Source organism: Zalophus californianus, chromosome 2 (genome assembly GCF_009762305.2).
Source record: "Zalophus californianus isolate mZalCal1 chromosome 2, mZalCal1.pri.v2, whole genome shotgun sequence".
In the NCBI taxonomy this organism is placed as follows: domain Eukaryota; kingdom Metazoa; phylum Chordata; class Mammalia; order Carnivora; family Otariidae; genus Zalophus; species Zalophus californianus.
Genome location: NC_045596.1, coordinates 81,294,866 through 81,319,452, shown reverse-complemented (window position 1 = coordinate 81,319,452; position 24,587 = coordinate 81,294,866). Strand labels below are relative to the sequence as shown.

Genomic DNA, 24,587 nt, shown 5'->3' with positions numbered 1-24,587 from the left:
GTCCATGGGAAAACACACCTGTGTGTCTGACTCCACTAAACTCTGCTTTACTTCATTCTGCCACCAGACTGCTCTAGCCAGCCTCTAGCCTGACATTTTTTAATTATTTCAGATACCAGACCTTGAGTCGTTCAGGATCCAGAAAACACATTTCAAGCTTTTTGAGTGGTTTTCTTCTCTTGACTTCAGATGAGAAGGAAGTGCTTCCATCACCCTAACCAGAATATACAGCACACTGACAACTCTCTCCAACGAAATCCTCCCTCCCAATTATTTCTGCCCTTCCTTGTGAAGTCTTTGCCATCCCTTACAGAGCTCAGAAACAAGAGATGAGCTAATGCTGGCAGAAGAAACTGTCCGTGTCTTAGCATGTCCTACATAAAGTACCTTGTCTTCCAATGTGGGGGTAATTTTGGTACCTATATTGTTTAGCCTTAGAGTTCTTAGTCAAAACTGAGACAATGTGAAAAGTGCCATTTTAATTTCCTATTACAACGTAATCATGAAATTATACCTTATACTTCTCCAGCCTGTCAGGTTTTCCAGAATCTCCAGAGTTCCAGAGTCTCCAGAGTTCCTGTCTGGAAAAGATAAACTCAGATTATTTACAATAAGGAATAACTTCTAATATATGATTACCTACAAAAAATACAAAGAAAATTTACTTCTTTGGGATCACAGAGCCACCTAAGTCTCTGACCTCCTGATTCTGTGATATGTGTTGGTCTTGAAAAGTAACAAGAAAAATTGCACAACAGGGCACCTGGGTCGCTCAGATGGTTGAGCGTCTGCCTTCGGCTCAGGTCATGATCTCCAGGTCATGGGATCAAGCCCCATGTCAGGCTCCCAGCTCAGTGGGGAGTCTGATTCTCCCTCTCTCTCTGCCTTTCCCCCTGCTTGTGCTCTCTCTTTCTCTCTCTCTCAAATGAATAAGAAAATCTTTAAAAAAAAAAAAAAAAGGAAAACTTGCACAACATAATTCAGATCTGTAGCTGCAAACTAGATATCCATCTTCTCTGTACGCTACGTGTATATGTGTTTCCCAAGAGATAGGGTTTGTTGGGTAACTTTGGAACCTTCAATTTATCAGAATTAGTACCAGTGACTTCTGGTTCCCTCAGGTCAACTCATCTGAGACTTCCTTCAATTCAGACAGTTTCCTGTTCCAATTCATGGGGTCTATAGCACGGGCTGTCTCTGCCTCTCAAATGGAGTATGTACACAAGCAATGTCAACTAGAACTGGGGGGAAAAACAGTTCCCCTTAAAATGCAGAAAATATTTATGGGTTTCATGAACTCTTCTTTCAATTCGTTCAGTACTATTTTTCTTGCGAGCTCTATGAAATATGCTTCCATTTTTTGAAATCCGCTTGACTATAATACACTTACTTACTTGTTATAAAGTCTAAAATGATGGGTCATTTTCACCTAATGAGTTCTTCAGTTCAAAATAAGATGAACTTTTTTCTTGAGAATCAGAATTAAGTACAAGTTAGCAGTATAACTCATTGTTTACTCTCTTCTGCTAGATGAAAGAGAGCAAGGTAGACAGATCAAGAATTTAACTAAATGATGCCTACAGGTTGATGCTCCCCATTACTTCTCTCTTTTGCTTGCTATCCCCATTTTGTGCTCTGTATTTGGAAAATATCACCTGTATCTCCTACCTGGTCAGGTTATTTCTAATCTAGTCCACACTAGCAAATTCCCTAATGAAAGTGAAGGCCTCTGATTTCACCCTGAATCAATTTTTCCTTCTCATACAAAGTAGATGTGACTTCCACATCTACTTGTAACTCCTGCCTATATTTTAATATACTTTACTTTTAGAAGTTTTAGGGTTCACAGCAAAACTGAACAGAGTTCCCACATACCTGCTGCATCCACAATTAGAAACGACCTGCCCCACTATCAACATGTCCCACAATACTGGTACATTTGCTACAATTAATAAACACTGACACATCATTATCACCCAAAGTCCAGACTCTACGTTAGGGTTCGCTTTTGGTGTTATACATTCCATGGATGTTGACAAATGTATAATGATGTATCTAACATTACAGTATCATACAGAATAATATCATTGCCTTAAAAATCTTCTCTATTTCACCTACTCATCCCCACCTCCCCCCAACCCCAGCAACCACTGATTTTTTTTTTTTTTTACTTTCTCCATAGCTTTGTCTGTTTCAGAAAGTTATATTGTTGGAATTATATAGTACATAGCCTTTTCAGATTGGCTTCTTTCATTTAGTAATATGCATTAAAGATTCCTCCAAGGCTTCACAGAGCTTGATAGTTCATTCTTTTTCAGCACTTGACAATTTTATACTATCTAGATGATTCATCCATTTACCTACTAAAGGATATTCAGTTGCTTCTAAGTTTTAGCAATTATGAACAAAGCTGCTATAAAATTTGTGCAGACATAAAGTTTCAACTCATTTGGGTAAATATCAAGGAACATGATTGCTGGATAGTATGGTAAGAATATGTTCAGTTTTATAAGAAACTGTCAAACTGTCTTCCAAAGTGGCCATATCATTTTGCATCCCCACCCACAGTGAATGACAGTTCCTATTGCATTTGGTATTCTGTTTTGGATTTTGGCCAGTTGTGCAGTAGTATCTTATTGTCTTAATTTGCAATTCCCTAATGACATATGATGTTGAATATCTTTTCATACTTGCTCGCCATACATACATCTTCTTTGATAAGGAATTTGTTCAAATCTTTTGTCCATTTTTAAGTTGGGTTATTAGTTTTTTTATTGGTGAGCTTTAAGAGTTCTTTGTATATTTTGGAAGACCATCCTTTATCAAACATACCTTGCAAATATTTTCTCCCCGTCTGTGGCTTTTCCCATTCTCTTGACACTTCTGGAGCATGTTTATTTCAATGAAGTCCAGCTTATCAATTATTCCTTTTATGGATCATACCTTTGGTATTATATTTAAAAATCATTGCCATACCTAAGGTGATCTAGATTTTCTCCTATGTTATCTTCTAAGAGTTTTATAGTTTTGCATTTACTTTCAGGTCTATGATCTATTTTGAGTTAATTTCCATGAGGCATGAAGGTCTGTATCTAGATTCATTTTTTTGCAGTGTCTATCTAGTTGTTCTGGCACCATTTTTTAAAAGACTATTTTCTGTATTGTATATATTTTCTTTGCTATATTGTCAAAGATCATTCACTATATTCACGTGCATCTATTTGTGGACTCTATTCTGTTCTATTGATCTATTTGTCTACTTTTTGCTGATACCCCACTGTCTCAATTATTATAGCTTTATAGTAAGTGTTGAAGTTGGATAGTGTCAGTCCTCCAACTTTGCTCTTCTCCTTCAATACTGCGTTGACTTATTCTGGCTTTTTTGCCTCTCCATATAAATTTTAAAGTCAGTCTGTTGATATCTACAAAATAATTTGCTGGAATTTTGACTGGGATTATGTTGAATCTATAGATCAAGTAGGAAAGAACGGACATATTGACAATATCAAGTCTTTCTTTCCATGAATGTGGGATATCTCTTCATTTATTTAGTTCTTATTTGATCACTTTCAACAGAGTTTTGCAGTTTTCCCCATATTGTGTACATATTTTGTTAGGCTTGTACCTAAGTATTTCATTTTTTCACAAGCAAATATAAATGGTATTGTGTTTTTAATTTCAAATTCCACTTGTTCATCGCTGGTATGTAGGAAAGTAATTAACTTTTGCATATTACTTTGTACCCTACAAACTTGCTATAATCACTTATCAGTTCTAGGAGCTTAATGTGGATTCTTTCATATTTTCTACATAGGCAATTATGTCAATTGTGAACAAGATAGTTTTATTTCTTCCTTGTCAATCACTATACATTTTATTTTATTTTCTTGTCTTACTGCATTAGCTAGGACTTCCAGTGTGATACTGAAAAGGAGTGGTGAGAGAGGACGTCCTTGCCTTGTGCCTGATCTTAGCAAGATAACTTTTGGTTTCTCTTCATTAATTACATTGTTACTTGTAGCTGTGTTGTAGATGTTCTTTACTAAGCTGAGGAAGTTCTCTTCTATTCCTAGTTTCCTGAGTTTTTTTTTTATCATGAGTAGGTGTTGGATTTTATCAGATGCTTTTTTCTGCATCTATTGATAGGACCATGATTTTTCTTCTTTAGCCTGTTGATATGACAGATTATGTTAATTGATTTTCCAATGTTGAACCAGCTTTGCATACCTCAAATAAATCCCACTTGGTCATGCCATATCTCTTCTTATAAGTTGTTGGATCCAATCTGATAATATTTTGTTGAGAATGTTTGCACTAGGTTTATGAGATACTGGTCTGTAGTTTTCTTTTCTTATAATGACTTTGCCTAAATTTGGTATCAGGGTAATGCTGGCCTCACAGAATTAATTAGTAAATATCTATCTTCCTCTGCTTCTATCTTCTGAAAAAGATTGTAGATAATTGCATAATTTTTCCCTTAAATAGTTGGTAGAATTCACCAGTGAACCCATCTGAGCTTGGTGCTCTCTGTTTTGAAATGTTATTAATTACCAATTCAATTTCTTTAATAGATATAAGCCTATTCAAATAACCTATTTATTCTTGTGTGAGTTTTAAACAGATTGTGTCTTTTAAAGAATTGTCCATTTGATCTAGGTTATCAATTTTTTGTGCATACAGTTGTTCACAGTATTACTTTATTATCCTCTGGATGTCCATGATATCTGTAGTGATGTCCCTTTTTCATTTCTGATGTAATCTGTGCTCCTCTCTTTTTTTCATAACTAGCCTGGCTAGAGGCTTATCAATTTCATTAATCTATTCAAAGACCCTGCTCTTGGTTTTGCTGAGTTTCTCAACTGATTTCAGTTTCCAATTTCATTGATTTCTACTCTAAATCTTATTATTTATTTTCTTCTGCTTACTTTGGACTTAATATGTTCTTCTTTTACTACTTTCCTAATAGAGAAGGTTAGGAAATTAATTTTTATCTTTCTTCTTTTCCAATATATACATCCAAAGCTATAAATTTTCCTATAAGCACCACTTTCACTACATGCCACAAATTTTGTTGTCTTTTCATTTCCATCAGGTTCAAGTAAGGAGCCAAAACAAAACTTCCTTCACTTCCTTCCCACTGAGCAGCTTGCCCAAGACCCTATTCCAATTCTGACAGCCCATTTACAAGCCAAGCCCCCACATACCCCCTGAAGTCACAAAAGTGTGAGGACCCCCCCCCCCCATGACTAGATCTCTCTGGAGTTAACTCTAAGACTTACCCACACTAAACCTCTAGCAATTCATCAATTACACTTCACATTTTCCAATACCAATACTGGTTTCCCCAGAAGTGGGTTTTTGCTCCAATAAGTTGTGATTCTCTATTATTTGTTTAACTCTCCAATTCTGGGGTCATTGGTTTACCCCATGATCTCAATTCTCTGACAGATCTAAGAAGAGTTTTTGATTTCTCAGTTTGTTCAGCTTTTTACTTGTTGTTAGGATGGACTGACAACTTTCAATCAATCTCCTTACATATGAGACTGAAAACTAGCAAACTAGGAAGGTATCACAAAAATGCAAATGCTTCTTCCCAGAAGATAAGCAATACATCTACAATAGGGAAGAACATTAACTCTTTGCTAAAAGCTTTCTTTCACTAGAAAATGGCTTACTGCATTCCAAGCAAAAGTTCTATTATATACAAAGTCCTGGAATCAAGAAAGAGAACAGTTCTTTAAGAAAATGCAAATGTTCCATAAGATTGGAATGAGACTTGTGTGGTGGAATAGCAGAAAATAAGGATGTAGAGATAAGGAGGAATCATGTTATGCAGAACCTGACTGGCCCAGCTAGAGTTTGGATTTTATACCTTTCTCAGCCTTTGAAGACTTTTAAATAGTAGAATGACATTTATTTCCTTCTAATCCACTTATTCAAAAACTATTAAAGGTGAAAGAAAATGGCATTAATTGATTTATGTTTCAGAAAGTTCACTAAGGGGGCATTAGTTAGAAGTGCATTAGATTCAGGGACCTGGCAAAGACATCAGATGGGAGGCTTTTTCAGAAACTCTGTTAAGACATGATGACAGCCCAAACTAAGGCAGCAGCAGTGGTGGGGGAGGGGGAGGAAAGGGGAAGAGGGATGGATCGGGGTAGAGAAGAGGCACAAGATATGAGAGGTATTTAGGGTTTGGTGACAGATTGAATGCAGGCGCTGAGGGTTAGGGAGAAGTTGCGACTTCCAGGTTTCTGACTTGGGGCAAGAAGGTGGGGGTGCCTGGTGGCAGAGTCAGTTAAATGTGTGTCTTTGGCTCAGGTCATGATCCGTCCTGGGATCCAGTCAGACGCAGGGAGTCTACTTCTCCCTCTGCCCCTCCCCCAGGTTGTGCTCTTTCTCTCTCTTTCTCTCTTCCAAAAATAAATAAATAAAGTCAAGAAAGAAAGATAGATAGATAGATAGATGGTGGTGCCCCACACAAACAGAAGGAAGATTGAGGAAAAAAGATTACGAGTTTTGAATAAGTTGACTCTGAGATAACTGCAAGATATCCTAATGGAGACACATAGATGTCTCGTAGTCAGTTGTATGCCCAAGCCTAGAGTTCACCACAGCCATCCTTAGTCATAATCTAGAAGCTGTCCCTATATAAAAAGAAGTTAAAAGCCTTGGTGTAAATGAGAAGAGTGGAGGGCGCCTGGGTGGCTCAGTCGGTTAAGCGTGTGCCTTCCAATCAGGTCATGATCCCACATTCCTGCGACTGAGTCCCATTTCAGGCTCCCTACTCAGCAGGGAGTCTGCTTCTCCCTGACCCTCCCCCCCTGCTCGTAATCTCTCTCTCTCACTCTTTCTCTCTCAAATAAAAACCTTTAAATATATATATAATAAAAAATAAATGAGAGAGTGGAATGAAGGGAAAGTCGTTGGACAGAATTTTTTTAGATCATCGGCACTTAAGATACATACTGAGCAAAAAGAGCCATGAAAAAGACCGTAAAGCAGAGGAAGAGAGTGGTCTGGTAGAGCTTTTTTAATAAAATTCAGCGTTAACAACAGAGTTTAAGAGTAAACTGGCAAATACTCCATCATCCCTCTTTCTCCACAATGGCCACTCCTAAACCACAGCACATCAAACACGTCCACGTTCTGGAGGTTTGGCACTCACTCGTGCCCCTCCCCGTGTTCTACCCAACGCCAAAACTCCTACTCACCCTTCAAGAACAGCGGGAATAGAGCCGGGGTAGTTTCCCGAATGGGTACCTCCTTGTGTCCCCTTTACCACTCTTCTCACAGCTCAGTTTCCCCCTCATTGCAGTCATTTGAAGGGCTAGATCTTACTCATGTTGTGATCTCAAGACGCAGCGCACACGAAGCCTGTAGAAAGAGCACAAAATGGTGCAGTCCTGTTTCTCACGTGCTTCCAGTTAAATTCCTGGTTCCTCGCCTTCCATAGCTCTCCTTCATAAGCCTTATCTACGCTGCCTGGGCTAGAGTTAACAGGGGAAAACCCCCTCTGGACACAGACGTTTCACATCTAGACTGATAGCCTCGCCGAAACCCCTCTGACTTCAGAGCCGAAACCACCTGGTCGCGCGCTAGAGCGCCGGCCGCGCCAAGCTCAGGCCCCGCCCCTCGCGCCCACAGCCCGCCCAGCAAACCCCGCGTTCACGCTTCGCCCCCGTGCGGGCGGAGGCGGGACCGCGCCAGGAGCACTCCCCGCCCATGCCACGCCCCCTGCGCCAGGGGCTCTCCCCGCCCCCATGCCCAGTACGGTGGGTCCCACCCCGGATGTTCGCCATTCGCTGACCGAGTCGGAGGCCATGGCTGTGCAGGTAGGCCTGGCGGTGCTGGGCGACCTACTCCAAGGAAGGAGGGAACAGAGGGAAAGCGTAGGATGGAACTGGGCCGCTAACTGCGCGGGGCTCGCGGGGCTCGGCCCGTAGACAGGCATGAGCTGCCGGATCCGAAACGGTACCTTGGGCGAGCTGCTCTACGGGAAGGAAGGGAAAGAATCTTTGTTTCGGTTCTTTACTTGAAAAGGTTTTGCTGCTTCTGGGGCAGCGGAGTGAGGTGGGGGGTGGGGAGAACCGGAGAGTGGGGGCGGGGGGGGCGGTTTCCTGCTAGAAGTGGTTTAGGAGCGCTAGTGCTTTGCGTATGCTAAAATAACTTGCCTGGGGTCATTCTTGCACGTAACAGAACCCGCGCTCCTAACGCTTAAGGTTGCTGTGTTTCATGGTTGTAATTCATAATTGAACAATTATGGGGATACCAAAGAATGTATTTGGGAAGACCCGTAGGTCCCTTTCAGTAGTAACATTTCTGAGCATTTAAGGCACCAGAAGTTTATATCCTTTTAATCTTCCCGTGACGCTTCTATGAGGTATTGTCTCCATTTTACAGACCAAAAATTGAGGCTTTAGAGGTTTGGCGTGCTTAGTGGTCACTTTTAAGATAGCCAGGATTCCGGTCCAGGTCTGTCCCTGTGCGAGGAACTATTCCAGGTTCCTGAAATATACATTAGACAATAAAAGGCAGAAATATATGAATAATCAGTTTAAAGTTATTTAGTGTTTTAATGTTTTGCAAACTTTAGAAATTTTCTAGAAAGATTTAGGACCTTAAATGTTGAGGTTGAGAAGAAATGGTGAACTCTAGATCTTTTAGACCTAACAAATTGGCAAGTTTTCCTTATTACTAAGTGCCTTTATTCGGAGAAGGTGAAAAATTATAATCCTGTGATAGTTCAAATGTTGAAGTAGGACCTTTGCCTGTGGATCTAGGGCAGAGCTTTGTTTTGCTTAGAATTGTCATTGAAAGAAGAGGTTAATCTTTCAAACATTCCTGAAATGAGGGGAAGGGGCATAAAAGCTTAGATTATAGATGAATTATTTATTCATGTTGCTTAAGTTCTCTAGGATCCATGACTATTCTGAATTTGACCTTTGGGACTTTGTTTTGAGATTTATGGTACATTGCATTGAAAACAGATTCTAATGCAATGTCTGAATTTTTTCACCATCAGATTTAATATTTACACTTTAATTTTAAAAGCAGTAATTTCCAGCCTCACCAGTTGACACAAGCCACTCATCTCTGTATATAGTTCAACTCTCCTTTTCCTCCACTCTGTTCTGCTAATAAATATTGATTTGTTTTTGCAAAGCTACACAATGCCAAGGACTGTATTAGGGACTTTATGTTCATTTTCATTTACTTCTCACGATAGCTTTTTGTAATTGTACGTGTTTTATCATTATTTGTAACTCTTTCTCATCCTTTGGTATCCTAGTTAAAAATGAAGTTTTTTCAAACCCACCAACCAAATTTAACTCTCTTTCTCCACTTAGTGCAGGAGCACTTTATGCCTCTCCCTTTAACTTAGTTATTGGAATTGTTGACTTTCAAGTTTGTCTCCTATAAACCCAGCAGTTTGCAACCTTTATTCTGTCAACACAATTTATAAGCATTATGTGAACTAATCAAACTTCCCTGTGGGGGTGGGGGGGGTAAAATAGGTGAAAGAGATTAAGAGGTTCAAACTTCCACTTATAAAAATGTCATGGAAATGTACAGCATTGGGAATAAAGTCAATAAAATATTGTAATAACTTTGTATGGTGACAGATGATAACTAGACCTACCCGTGGTGATCATTTCCTTATGTATATAAACATCAAATCACCATGTTGTACACCTGAAGCTAATATAATATTCAGTGTTAACTATATTTCAATTAAAAAAAAAATTTTTAACTCTTCTCATTACACCTGATTCTCTGGTAAAGGAGGAGTGTACTGACTAGAATTTCTAAGGCAGTGCTATGCTATAGAAATATAATACAAGTCCCATATGTAATTTTTATTTTTCTAGTTGCCACATTGAAATTGAATAAAAATTTAATCCATTATACAGTAGTCCCCTCCCCCCCCCCCCACCTTATCTGCTGTTTCAGTTACCCAAGGTCAACTACAATCCGGAAGCAGGTGATCGTCCTTCTGACCCATTATCAGAAAGTCAATAGTAGCCTAACGCTACATCACAATGCCTATGTCACTCACTTCACGTCGTCATCTCACATCATCACAAGAAGGATGACTGCATGCAGTACGATAAGATATTTTGAGAGAGAGACCATATTCACATAACTTAGAATATAATTGTTCTATTTTATTGTTAATCTCTTACTGTGTGTAATTTAGAAATACTCTAGGGTATATGTTAAGCATTCAGATTCTTTGGATCCTGTGCCAGACCTTAATCCGATTGTCTTGGAACCTGTATTCTTTTTGTTTTTTTAAAGATTTTATTTATTTATTAGAGAGCAGAGCAAGGGGGAGAGAGCGTGAGCAGGGATGAGGGGCAAAGGGAGAGGGACAAGCAGACTCCCTGCTGAGCAGGGAGCCCAACATGGGGCTCAGTCCCAGGAGCCTGAGATGATGACCCATGCCGCAGGCAGGCACTTAACCCACTGAACCACCCAGACGCCCCTGGAATCTGTATTTTTTTTTTAAGATTTTATTTATTTATTTGACAGAGGGAGACACAGCGAGAGAGGGAACACAAGCAGAGGGAGTGGGAGAGGGAGAAGCAGGCTCCCTGCTGAGCAGGGAGCACGATGTGGGGCTCGATCCCAGGGCCCTGGGATCATCACCTGAGCCGAAGGCAGACGCTTAACGACTGAGCCACCCAGGCGCCCCTGGAATCTGTATTCTTGATATGCTCCTGCTTATGCATTGTAGAAGGCCATTAAATACTTGATTAATAAAACTGCTTAACCAAAAGAGGCTTTCATATCTGACCATGTGGTCATCTCAATTAAATTCTTTTAGTGAACATTATTTGTATGAACTCTAAAAACATGCAAAACAGTTCTCCATATCACTTCGAGGTGTAGAGTTTTTTGTGATTGTGTGATCTACTTTCTAAGATTAGCATTCGTCAGGATCTAAATTAATAAGGAGTTCATTATTAGTGCAAGAGGATAAACAACTTCCTCTCTTTTGTCCCCATTTCAGGTTATCAAGTGCAAGGCTGCAGTTGCCTGGGAGGCAGGGAAGCCTCTCTGTATAGAGGAGGTGGAGGTGGCACCCCCAAAGGCTCATGAGGTTCGAATTAAGGTAATGACACATCTAAGGCACTGGAAGAGAAGACTTACAATTAGGTCTCTGGGTAGATGAATCCTCTGAGGATAAACCCCAAAGGCCAGTGTCAAGGAGAAGGTATTGAAACTCATCCAACCTTAGAATCACAACATCCTCTTATTTTACCCCCTTCACTTTTGCAGCACTCCTCTCCGTCTTTTTAGCTTTGATGTTGAGCTCAGCAGCTTTCCCCACGGATCACTGGAGTATTGCAATTTATCTTCCATAGCCCGTGTTTAAGATGAATTTGTAAGATGCTCTCCTTTCTCCTGATCCCGTGACTTAAAACGAATGATGACACATTAGAAACAAAAGTAGAATTGGTCTTCAGTCTCATTAGAGGCAGTTTCAAATAAGATTTGGGAAGAGGCTCCTGATTTGACTGGAGCAACAAGCAAGTGAACTCCACTTGCTTAGAGAGCTTTAAAATGTACTGAAACTTGCAGGCAAGGCCTTGGTTCAGGGGAGCCATCAGTCTAGTCCTGCTCAACCTCTGCTGTGGCAGAGAAAGGAAGTTAGTTACCTGTGGAGAGAGGGATATTGCACAAGGCAGCCACCTGGATATTTTTAGCGTTCTACTCTGTTGTTTTGATGTAAAGGTAATACTTTAGTGACCATTGAATAAAACTAACATTCTAGAAAAGGTAAGCTTTTTTTGCTGTGAATTAGAGTATACTTTCCCCATCCCACCTCCAAACACTTGTGCTCCCAGGAATCATAAGTGTAGGAGCCCACAGCCAAATAACTTTTCAAAATCCTTTTCAACCCGGACCCAGGAATCTGAAATCTTATACAGTTAATACATTTTTCTCTAAGTTCAGAAATTAACCTGATTGTGATTTTTGCCACTTAAAAAAGAAACTGTGTCCTGGGATGTACCAAGATGAGCTGTATGGGAAACTACTAACAAATAGCAGGTATATGGGTGAGAAACAAAGAAGCATAAATATAAACACTCCACAATTTCTTTTTTTTAAGATTTTATTTATTTGAGAGAGCACAAGCAGGGGAGTGGCAGAGGGAGAGAAGCAGACTCCCCGCTGAGCAGGGAGCCCAATGCAGGGCTCGATCCCAAGACCCTGGGATCATGACCTGAGCCGAAGGCAGACACTTAACCAACTGAGCCGCCCAGGTATCCCTCCGGGATTTCTTTTCTGTGCTTTCAGTGGTTCCTCTCCACACCTGGAGGCACAGTGCCCATAAAATCACCGTGTTTACCTGCTCTTGCTAGCCTGCACTGGAAAGGAGATAGATGTACCATTTCCTTTGCATATAAACACACCATCACTTTTATGGATCACTAAAAACTGTCAATTCTAATTGTTAAGATGCCACAGATTATAAGCACGTGTTGATTTTAAAGAGGTTAAAATATCAAAGAAATGTATCTTAGAATCAGTGAAATAGGGTATTAAAAATGCCTTTGACCTATATCTCACTCTGAATTGCATGCAAACACACTTAGACGCCCTTTAATATTCTCCTAGATTATTGCTACTGCAGTTTGCCACACCGATGCCTATACCCTCAGTGGGGCTGATCCTGAAGGGAGTTTTCCAGTGATCCTGGGACATGAAGGTGCTGGAATTGTGGAAAGTGTTGGCGAAGGAGTTACTAAGCTGAAGGCAGGTAAGGAGGATATTTGAACCACTTAATTTCATAATTTCAACTTATTTCTGCAAGGGAATTACATTTCCATTAAGCGATACATTGTTTCTTCGTGAACAAGTTATCACCTGAGTCATTTGTCAATGATTTTATTCCTTATCTGGGAAGCACAAATATTTGAGAGGTTTTTTCCTTTTGGATTTTGCAGACTACTGTTCATCTGAAAGTATTTATTTCCAAAGCCAGTTTTGACCAGTTAAACAAAAATTTTTAAAGATTCATCAGTGAGTCAGTATTTTGAAGCCCATGACCTTGTTTTCCAGTTACAATTTTAAGAGCTTCGTTTCAGTCAAAATTTTGAAAACTTGTATTTCTTGTATAGTCAGTGTGTGAATGATGTTATGTAGGTAAAGTTCTAAGTTGAAGTTGTTAACTTTGTAAAGCCACATGAGTTGACAGGTGTGGAAGTTTGCAGGGGCTGATGTATCCATTTAGAAACAGATGCTCCCTATTCAGGGTAATGTCTTTGCATTTGTCTCCCAGGTGATACTGTCATCCCACTTTACATCCCACAGTGTGGAGAATGCAAATTTTGTCTAAACCCTAAAACAAACCTTTGCCAGAAGATAAGGTTAGTATCTTTATTATTTTATTCTTAAAATAGTAAGTAATTCTGTGGCAGTCTATCCAGAATATTCTACATGAATTATTTCATTTCAGCTTTATGGCAGCCTCATTATCACTGGTATCCCCATTTTCATAGATGAGAAAATTAAGACTCAGATTAAGTGATTTACCCAATATCAACTATTGGATAAAACAGAATTTTCTGAACCCATTCTCCTTCCATAACACTGGGCTAAATTTGCCAAAATAGAAATTAAGGAGGGACATGCTTACAGAATCAAAGGAAATCATTTTTATGAGCCATTTTATTGTCTGTGAAATCCAAGTAATAAAACTCATAAGGTTCCTAGGAAGATAACAAGAGATAACATAACCCCTTGACACAGAAAAGGTGGTTATTTTATTGTAGTAAGGTAGCAGCACTTACCTTAATACAGGCAATTTAAGATCTTCTTGTATTCCCCTTTTTTTACTCTTCTTACTGAGGTAGAACATATGTAATAAAGTACTTAGTCTAGAAATCTTAAGTGTATGCTCCACGAATTGTTATGTATATACTCACCTAACGGTTAGATAGAGAACCTTCCAAGCACCCTACAGTCATTCGTATCCCTTCCACGTCACTACCTGCCTCCCTCAAAGGGAACCACTGTTCTGATTTCTTTTGCTACAGGACTCCATATAAATAGAATCACATACTATGTGCCCTTTTGTCTGGGTTCTTTCGTTCATAATGTCTGTGAGATGTATCCAAGTTGCTCCGTGCATCAGTTCTTTTGTTGCTGTGCCACATTTCATTCCTTCATCTCTATTTATCCATTCCCCTGTTGATGGACACTAAAGTTGCTCCTTAAATGTTTGGGGCTGTCATGATTCATGCCGCCGTGAACATTCTTGGGTATATCTTTTAGTGAATATATGCACTACTTTCTCTTGGGTATTTTCCTAGGATTGGAATTGCTGAGTGTAATACTGTGATTTCATTTAGATGACCAAATTTATATTTCTCATATGTATTTGGTGTTCTGCCATGGTTTCTGGCTCATAGCTACTAAAACCCTTGGAATTTCCTGTGATGTGGGCTATAAAGGTGTCTTTGTTTCATTAGTGAAGGTGACTTTTGGAAAACCATTAGGAAACCTGTGGATGGCCTGGCCTTTGGTAAGGGAAAAGGGGCTCTTGAGGTTGAATCAGTCAGTGGCCAATGACAGTCAATCATAATTATAATTAAGCTTCCATAAAACCCCAAAAGGACTGAGTTCAGAGAGTTTTGGGGCTATTGAACACGTGGAGATTGGGGAGAGTGACTTACCTGTAGAGCCTGTGGTAGCTCCTCAGCTTTTCCCCATACCTCCTATGCATCTCTTCACCTGGCTGTTGATTCATATTCTTTATCATATCCTTTAATAATGTAAGTGTTTCCATGAGTTCTATGAGCTGCTCTGAGGAATTAAAAGAACCTAAGGAGGAAGTCTTTGGAACCTCTGATCTGTAGCCTCTGGGTCAGAAGCATAGGTAACTTGGGGCACCTGGGTGGCTCAGTCAGTTGAGCTTCCTTGGTTTCAGCTCAGGTCAAGCCCTGTGGCAGGATCTGCACTCAGCGCCGAGTCTGCCTGAGATTCTCTGCCTCGCCCTCTGCCCCTGCCCCAACTTGTATGCGCACGTGCATGCACTCTCTTTCTCTGTCAAATAAAATTAAAAAAAAAAAAAAAACACTGATTAACAGCCTGGAGCTTGTAGCTGGCTTCTGAAGTGGAGGGTAGGGGGCAGTCTTGTAGGACTGAGCCCTTAACCTGTGGAACCTGATGGCTCTCTCCAGGTAGTTGGTGTTAGAATTGAGTTGAATTCTCAGACACCCTGCTGGTGTCCAAGAATTGTTCAGTGTTGTGTGTGAGGGAACACACCCCCACACACACATTGGAATTGGATCCATGACCTAGAAGATTGAGTCACATACGGAAAATCCACGTGTTCTTACATTTGTTTTCTAGTGCCATTGACAAAATTAGTTTATATTTTTGGGAAACAAGATTCCATTTACTTTATAACATTAAGTCCAGTTAGTTTTGGCAAAGCTAGAACCAAAATAAATTTTGTTTTGAAAGGTAATTTCAAACACTGTTTAAAAGCTTGGGACCTATCAAGTATAATAATGGTAATGGGCTTTTTGTGGCTGGCTGTAGCATTTTCGAGGGACAAGTTCTTTCAAAGCATAAAATGTGTCCCATGTCACCTTTTGTTCAAGAAAGTCCTCTGGGACAGAAGTGATTTCTTACATTAAGGAAGGCTAAACAAACTTAAGTTGCTCTCTTGAAGGTTTAAGTTATTTGTGGTAGAGCTTTGTCACATAGTTTTTTGTTTCTGGTCATGTTTTTCTCTGAAAGGAAATGTATTTACTCTTGAGTCTAAAGGCAATCCATTTTCTTTTCATCTGTGTATTTGTCTATTCTGTGTATTCCAAAAGATTAGCGTAAGAATGTACATCAAATTATAGTGTGTTGTTTTTACTAAAAATAACATATAAAGCACCCTGTGCCAGGCACAATGTTAATGCCTTATATAACATTTGGTTTTTATAGCAATCTATAAGGAAGATATTATTGTGTCTCTCCATTTTCTAGTAAGGAAACTAAGGCACAGAGGTTAGTTAACTGGCCCAAGATCACATGGGATTTGAACCCAACTATGTTTGACTTTAGGGCCTGTACTCCTAAGCAGGACATTACGTTACCTATCTATTTAGAATGTCAAAAATAATTTTCAATACCATTTATCATACTGGTTGCCTTTGTGAGGTTTTTTTTCTTCATCCTTCATTAGTGTTACCAACTACACAGGCAAAAAACAAAGAGAAAGAAAAGATAACTTGAATCCTTGAGGACTGTTTTGAAAAAAAAAGCCTCCTGAAAGATCTAAATTAGCCAGTGTGGCTACCTATTTTCATCACCGGATCTGCATAATTGTTCATAATCTCTGCTTGGGAAGATTCTGGTTTTGGCTCTGTGCTTTCAGAAGTTATATTTGCTCACAGTTTTATGACGGAATTTTAAAATTATTTTCATCTGATCCATAAGTTGTATCTGTAAAATTTATTTCAATACCCAACAGTAAGATCAAGAAAGATATTGAATGTTGGAAAAGATACGTAAGGGTAGAAGTCTTTCTTAAGTTTCCCTAATAAGGCATTGCCGAAAGATGTTATATTATTTTTTTTTATTTTTTATTGTTATGTTAATCAGCATACATTACATCATTAGTTTTTGATGTAGTGTTCCATGATTCATTGTTTGTGCATAACACCCAGTGCTCCACGCAGAACGTGCCCTCTTTAATACCTATCACCAGGCTAACCCATCCCCCCACCCCCTCCGCTCTAGAACCCTCAGTTTGTTTTTCAGAGTCCATCGTCTCTCCTGGTTTGTCTCCCCCTCTGATTTACTCCCCTTCATTCTTCCCCTCCTGCTATCTTCTTTTTTTTTTCTTAACATATATTGCATTATTTGTTTCAGAGGTACAGATCTGTGATTCAACAGTCTTGCACAATTCACAGCGATCACCATAGCACATACCCTCCCCAATGTCTATCACCCAGCCACCCCATCCTTCCCACACCCCCACCACTCCAGCAAACCTCAGTTTGTTTCCTGAGATTAAGAATTCCTCATATCAGTGAGGTCATATGATACATGTCTTTCTCTGATTGACTTATTTCGCTCAGCATAACACCCTCCAGTTCCATCCACGTTGTTGCAAATGGCAAGATCTCATTCCTTTTGATGGCTGCATAATATTCCATTGTGTATATATACCACATCTTCTTTATCCATTTTCTGTCGGTGGACATCTTGGCTCTTTCCACAGTTTGGCTATTGTGGACATTGCTGCTATAAACATTGGGGTGCACGTACCCCTTCGGATCCCTACATTTGTATCTTTGGGGTAAATACCCAGTAGTGCAATTGCTGGATTGTAGGGTAGCTCTATTTTCAACTTTTTGAGGAACCTCCATACTATTTTCCAGGGTGGTTGCACCAGCTTGCATTCCCACCAACAGTGTAGGAGGGTTCCCCTTTCTCCGCATCCCCGCCAACATCTGTCGTTTCCTGACTTGTTAATTTTAGCCATTCTGACTGGTGGGTGGTATCTCATTGAGGTTTTGATTTGGATTTCCCTGATGCCGAGCGATGTTGAGCACTTTTTCATGTGCCTGTTGGCCATTTGGATGTCTTCTTTGGAAAAATGTCTGTTCCTGTCTTCTGCCCATTTCTTGATTGGATTATTTGTTCTTTGGGTGTTGAGTTTGATAAGTTCTTTATAGATTTTGGATACTAGCCCTTTATCTGATATGTCATTTACAAATATTTTCTCCCATTCTGTCGGTTGTCTTTTGGTTTTGTTGACTGTTTCTTGAAAGATGCTAAATTATTAATACATTAGAAATTAGACTTTGGGGGGCGCCTGGGTGGCTCAGTTGGTTGGGCGACTGCCTTCGGCTCAGGTCATGATCCTGGAGTCCCAGGATTGAGTCCCACATCGGGCTCCCTGCTCAGTAGGGAGTCTGCTTCTCCCTCTGACCCTCCCGCCTCTCATGTGCCCTCTCTCCATTCTCTCTCAAATAAATAAAATCTTTAAAAAAAAAAAAAATTAGACTTTGGAGGTTGCCTGGGGTGACGCAGTTGGTTAAGTGTCCCAACTCTTGTTTTCAGCTCAGGTCATGATCTCAGGGTCGTGAGATGAGCCCCACATTGGGCTCCATGCTAAGCACGGAGTCTGCTTGAGTTCTTCCTCTCCCTCTGCCCCTCCCGCTCATGTGTGCACATGGTCTCTCTGGAGCGTGCGCGTGCTGTCTATCTCTCTAAAATAAATTTTTTTTTTTTTATGTGAGAGAGAGAGCATGAGAGGGGAGGGGGTCAGAGGGAGAAGTAGACTCCCCACTGAGCAGGGAGCCTGATGTGGGACACGATTTGGGACCTCGGGATCATGACCTGAACCGAAGGCAGTCGTTAACCAGTTGAGCCACCCAGGCACCCCCTAAAATAAATCTTTAAAAAAAAAAAAAAAAAAGAAATTAGACTTTGGGTCTTAGTACACTTTTCTGTCTATCTGTCATATTTAAAATTGATTTCTTTTTCCTGTGCATTTTGGGAAACCTGATTTACCCTGCCTTTTTCCTTTTTTATTTTCTTTAGAGTTACTCAGGGGAAAGGATTAATGCCAGATGGTACTAGCAGATTTACTTGCAAAGGAAAGACAATTTTACATTACATGGGAACCAGCACATTTTCTGAATATACAGTTGTGGCTGATATCTCTGTTGCTAAAATTGATCCTTTAGCACCTTTGGATAAAGTCTGCCTTCTGGGTTGTGGCATTTCAACTGGTTATGGTGCTGCTGTGAACACTGCCAAGGTAAGAGATTGGCCTGGATTTTAGCTTCTGCCTTCTGATTTGATACAACAAAGCTTTGCTAGAATAGTGAACTTGGCCCGGTGTGTAAGAAACCTAGTGATTTCCTTGACACTTGTGCAACGAGTACCTAATAGACTGTCTTTCCTGTTAGGTGGAGCCTGGCTCTACTTGTGCCATCTTTGGCCTAGGAGGAGTTGGACTGGCGGCTGTCATGGGCTGTAAGGTGGCTGGTGCATCCCGGATCATTGGTGTGGACATCAATAAAGATACATTTGCAAGGGCCATGAAGTTTGGAGCCTCTGAATGTATTAACCCCCAGGACTTCAATAAACCCATCCAGGAAGTGCTCATTGAAATGACTGATGGGGGGGTGGACTATTCCTTCGAGTGTATTGGTAACGTGAAAGTCATGGTAAGTGTTTTTTGCTTCATTTTTTTTTCTTTTTCTAGCTTTATTGTAAGAATAGAGCATGTAATACATACACAAAATATGTGTTAATTGACTATTTATAGTATTGGTAAGGCTCCCAGTCAATAGTAGGCTGTTGGTTAAATTTTGGGGGAATCAATAGTTATATGTGAATTTTCGACCGCACGGGGGGTGGGCGCCCCAACCCCTGTGTGTTGTTCAGGGGTTAGCTGTACATCCACTTTACTAACCTCGAGCAACAACTTCTCTAAAGCTCAGTTTCCTCTTGTGTAAAATGCAGACAGTAATGATACCTCCTTGACACAGAGTAGATGCTCAGCAGGAGTATTACTGTTCTCCACCTGCTTCCTTTATTAAAGTCTTTAGAATTTTGAACTAGAATTTATTTGAAAAACTAGACATCAAGGGGCGCCTGGGTGGCTCAGTAGGTTAAGCGTCTGCCTCCGGCTCAGGTCATGATCCCAGGGTCCTGGGATCGAGCCCCAATGTCGGGCTCCGTGCTCAGCAGGGAGCCTGCTTCTCCCTCTGCCTGCCGCTCCCCTGCCCCCAGTTTGTGCTCTGTCTCTGTGTCAAATACATAAATAAAATCTTTAAAAAAAAAAAAGCTAGACAGCAAATAAAAGCCTTAAATTCTTTCATTTTGTGTTAATATTTAGCCAGGTTAATAATTTTTTTTTAAAAACCGTTGAATGAAATTACATTTACCAAATAGTCAGTGTGATCGCTTTGTGTGATTTTTTTAGAAGCTCTGTGCCACCACTCTTTCCTCCCAAAGCTACTTTGCTGATATTCTCAGCAGAATGCACTGACCTGTGTGATTCGATCCTGCCCCTGTCTGCAGAGAGCCGCGCTGGAGGCCTGCCACAAAGGCTGGGGCGTCAGCGTCATAGTCGGGGTAGCTGCTTCGGGTGAAGAAATCGCCACTCGCCCATTTCAGCTGGTAACAGGCCGCGTGTGGAAAGGCACTGCCTTTGGAGGTAATTCAGTGCGTGAGCACATTTTCTCTTTTGTTATTTCCATTGGCAGAATTTTCATCTCAGGCTGATTTGTTTTAACAAGAATTTTCATGGACTACCTTCTCATCATAAGTTGTTGCATAGTTATTTTAATAAGAGGGTTTTCTATTCAATCACTATTCACCTCTGGGGCTAGGTTGATGCTCAACTTCCTCTGAAGCATGAGATCCCTTTTTACACACACAAAAATCAGTATCCTGTTGATGAGGAAATAGTTGGGGGTAGGGCAGGAGTGAGAAGGTGGCTCCAGGGTACACAAACAACAGTGTCAGCCACATTGCTATGTTGTGGACTTAAATGGGTTATTGGCATTTCTCCTCATTTTTCCCAAGTGTAGTTTTCACTGGATGTGATTGTACCTCTGTCTACATAGTACTGACTTCAGCAGTAACCAATACAAAGTCTTAAACTGAAAATACCGTATTAGACCAAACCTTATAACAGAATTGAAAAGCTGCCAGACTGATCATTTTTCCCTTTTGTGATCCTAAAAAGTACACGGTTGGTTGGGGTTGCCTAACTACTGGTGGATTGCTGAAAAATCATTTCCATCTTTTCCGTGGTTGCTCAGCTAGGAAGCACAAATCATGCTTTTATATCCCAACAATTATGAATGAATGAAATCTAACGTTTTTATAGGTTTTTAAATATATATATCTATAGATACACACACCTATATGTATATATATACATTTATATTCTCACCATCCTCTTAGGGGGAAAAATCACATTGCATGAGTTTTTAATCTGTATTTAACAAAGAGTCTCTTAAGATCCCCATCCTCATATTATGTCCACTTTTTTGAAGGCCAGAGGAAAAGATCAGGAAAGTATGAGGGGTTTAGCCAAAGTTTTCTGTCTTTATACTATAGAATTCAGCATAAAAAAATGTCAAGGGGCGCCTTCATGGTGCAGTCCGTTAAGTGTCTGACTCTTGGTGTCAGGTCAGGTCATGATCTCAGGGTTGTGAGATAAAGCCCTACATCGGGCTCAGCTCAGTCTGCTTGCAGATTCTCTTTCTCTCTACCTCTGCCCCTCTGCCGACTCAGGTGAGTGAGCTCTCTCTCTCTCTCTCAAATAATAAAATCTTAAAAAAAAAATTTTTTTCTATTAAAAAAGAAATGTAAAGCTGACCAAACTTGCCTTTCCAACTAGATGTATGCTTCACCTGAGTATCTTAGAATAGACTTTTAAGGCCACACATCCTCCCAGGTCCTTAACTATATTGGAAAGGGCATTCTGAGCGTGGGAGACTGAGCCAGGGGGTTTGATCCTAACCTCTCACGGGAGCCTCGTCCTCCCAGCTCATGCTGGTTGGGAAATAAGCTGGAGCATTAGGGCCCAATGGGTGTTGTTAAAATATGACCCATAGATGGAAATAGAAGTTTTGGTCTAGAGAATAGTGGTGGCTGTACTTGTCTCAGTTACCAGGAGATTTAAAGGAGAAAGGGGTGCCTGGCTGGCTTAGTGGGTAGAGCATGTGACTTGATCTTGGGGTCATGTGTTCAAGCCCCATGTTGGGCATGGAGCCTACAATCAATCAATATTATATAAATATAATTTTTTTTAAAAAAAAGGAAAAGGGGCACCTGGGTGGCTCAGTCAGTTAAGCATCTGCCTTCGGCTCAGGTCATGATCCCAGGGTGCTGGGATTGAGCCCCGCATCGGGCTCCCTGCTCAGCGGGAAGCCTGCTTCTCCCTCTCACACTGCCCCCTGCTTGTGTTCACTCTCTCTCTGTGTCTCTCTGTCAAATAAATCTTTAAAAAAAAAGAAAGAAAGAAAAAGCCCCACAATTTTTAGGGGAAGAATAATTGGTAGAAGATAGAAGGAGGGAGGTTTGGAAAAGGCTCAAAAGAGGTTTGAAATGAGCTACAAGGTATCCCTAGTTTAAAAGGTGGAAAGGCTTCTTTGTCGATTTATTATGTCTTTCAATATAAGTGAAAGACTGAAGGACCTGATTTTGTTTAAAATCTTAAGTAGCTAGGGCGCCTAGGTGGCTCAGTGGTTAAGCGTCTGCCTTCAGCTCAGGTCATGATCCCAGGGTCCTGGGATTGAGCCCCGCATCGGGCTCCCTGCTCAGCGGGAAGCCTGCTTCTCCCTCTCCCACTCCCCCTGCTTGTGTTCCCTCTCTCGGGGTGTCTCTCTCTGTCAAATAAATAAATAAAATCTTTAAAAAATAAAATAAAATAAAATCTTAAGTAGCTAAAAATTTCCCACTGTTGTTTTCAGTTTCATAGTTTTCTAGGGTGCATTGCTATCCCTAATTTCATTAAAACCAAAGGAATAAAGTCATGTATCACATCAGTTTTATTCCTTGAATTTCATGATTACAGAAATCTTTCTGTTATGGACCTAAATAAGTTTGGTGTAAGACTTCCAGAGTTCTGTGCTAGATAGTTTAAAATTTTGTCTCAGTTTGCTAAAAACTTAATGAGATTTTAGTAAATCTTAATACAGAAAAAGGAAAATACTCAGAAGGCATTTACTGTTTTCTTAACTAAAGACATACATTAAATTCTTCCTCCTCTCTGCTGATTTTGGAGTTCTCCATTCCTTTTTAATTCATGATAAAATTTATTCTCTTAAATGTCTGTCACCCACTAAGTAATAAGCATACTGTAAAGATTTTTGGGAGAATTAATAGATGTATGATTTCTTTTAGGATGGAAGAGTGTGGAAAGTGTCCCGAAGTTGGTGTCTGAATATATGTCCAAAAAGATAAAGGTTGATGAATTTGTGACTCATAATCTGTCTTTTGACCAAATTAACGAAGCCTTTGAACTGATGCATTCAGGGAAGAGGTAAGCTTCCTCTTTGGCTCTATATTATAAAATGTAGTAATGATTTAGGGTTTATGTAGGAAGGGGAAAAAAAAGATAGTTTTAGTGGTCTTAAAAGATACCCATTAAAACCTGTTTATTGCTTCCTTCTCTTACAGCATTCGAACTGTTGTAAAGCTTTAAATTCAACAGAGAAAACCTGTTCATCCTTGTTCCGAGGTCTTGTGGTCCAGCTGGAACAGCCAGACAAGCCGGGAGATCTTCCAAGTTCACAGCCTCTTAGACATTCTAGACCTTCTAGACCTTCTCTACTACTACTTCTAGAGTAACCTACTCTAGGCAATAATATTTTTTGTATAATTCATAAATCTCTAATCAAGGACAAGGCTAATACAGTCCTAAATCTGTTTTCTGAACTCTCCTTCACATGTATAATTGCCAACTCATTAAGGAATATCCTAACATAATAAAAGTAATTTCTGTGTATGTGTAGACGTTGTCATCTCTGTTTTATGCTGAATTCGTTCTCATGGTTCCTGTCCCCATAATTTTCATTCTTTACAGGAAAGCTAGAGGAAACAGGGCAGTGGTGAGTATCTGACCTTGCCTTCTTCCATCCTCAGTAATTTTTGCTTAGCTTTTAAGAGTCGCTGGCCCATTTACTAAAAACAGATAATCCTCACCATCAGGGGCAAAGTTACTCAGAACCCAAGTCAGCCCCTGTGAGATTACATTCTTTAGAAGAGATATCATGCCTTGTTTAGACTCACTCTCCCAGTTCCCAGTGCGGCATCTGGCCCACCCTGGGCGCTAAACTTCGTTGACGAAACTACCTTCTGGGCATAAGAAGGTGTATGTGGGTTGGTGGCGGCTTCTATGAACTCTTACAAAAGTATTTAAAAAATATACATACTGAATTTCAAAGTTCCCAGGCACTTTTTCAAATCTTAACGTTTACCACTTCTGGACACATTGCCTTTCCTCTCCAGAGGTTTTTTATGAACTATCTGTCCACATCCTTTTCCTCACCACCCAGAATTTGGTGTTTTTCACGCTCATGCATATTGTTACACTTTTACCGTACATATCCCTTAACCCTCTAGTCTTTGGTATTGAAAACCTGATACTGTCTCATTCTGCACCTCTCATTTTTTACTCATTGTGTGATGAATCCATGTGATGCTCTCATTCACTAATTTTAATACTGTGCAACAGTATTCAGTTATATGAAATAACATAACTTATCTGCTGTCCAAATGATGGCATAAAGCAGCTTCCAGAGCTGTTTCTGTACTGCTAACACTGGTGAAACATTGTACATCTTGTTCATTGTGTTACTTAGGATATATAGCTGACCCTTGAACAACATGGGTTTGAACTGCACAGATCCACTTACACATGGATTTTTTACATTATGGTATTGCAAATGTATTTTCTCAACATTTTCTCTCTAGCTTACTTTGTTGTAAGAATACTGTTTATAATACATATATAAAAAATGTGTTAATCAACTGTTCTCTTAAGGCTTCCAATGAAAAGTAAGCTGTTTGTAAAGTTTTGGGGGAGTCAGAAG

The 24,587-nt window shown here is 40.1% G+C and overlaps 1 protein-coding gene and 1 long non-coding RNA gene across 2 annotated transcripts in view; one reads left to right on the top strand and one right to left on the bottom strand.

Annotated features, from left to right (window-relative positions):
- The window catches only part of LOC113925221, a 44,682-nt gene extending 37,131 nt beyond the window's left edge, over positions 1-7,551 (bottom strand). Inside the window, exons 1-2 of the long non-coding RNA XR_003520948.1 lie at positions 7,215-7,551; positions 515-581 (exon numbers count right to left, since the gene is read on the bottom strand). This is a non-coding gene — a long non-coding RNA (uncharacterized LOC113925221). The remainder of the gene's footprint in view (positions 1-514; positions 582-7,214) is intronic.
- Positions 7,552-7,684: 133 nt separating this feature from the next.
- On the top strand, positions 7,685-23,500 carry ADH5 (alcohol dehydrogenase 5 (class III), chi polypeptide). The gene is made up of 9 exons (XM_027599817.1): positions 7,685-7,835; positions 11,018-11,119; positions 12,631-12,772; positions 13,295-13,382; positions 18,568-18,787; positions 18,939-19,199; positions 20,059-20,194; positions 22,897-23,035; positions 23,173-23,500. Exons 1-9 carry the CDS (start codon positions 7,764-7,766, stop codon positions 23,195-23,197), a joined length of 1,185 nt encoding a protein of 394 aa, XP_027455618.1. The 5' UTR covers positions 7,685-7,763; the 3' UTR covers positions 23,198-23,500.
- Positions 23,501-24,587: the final 1,087 nt, after the last annotated feature.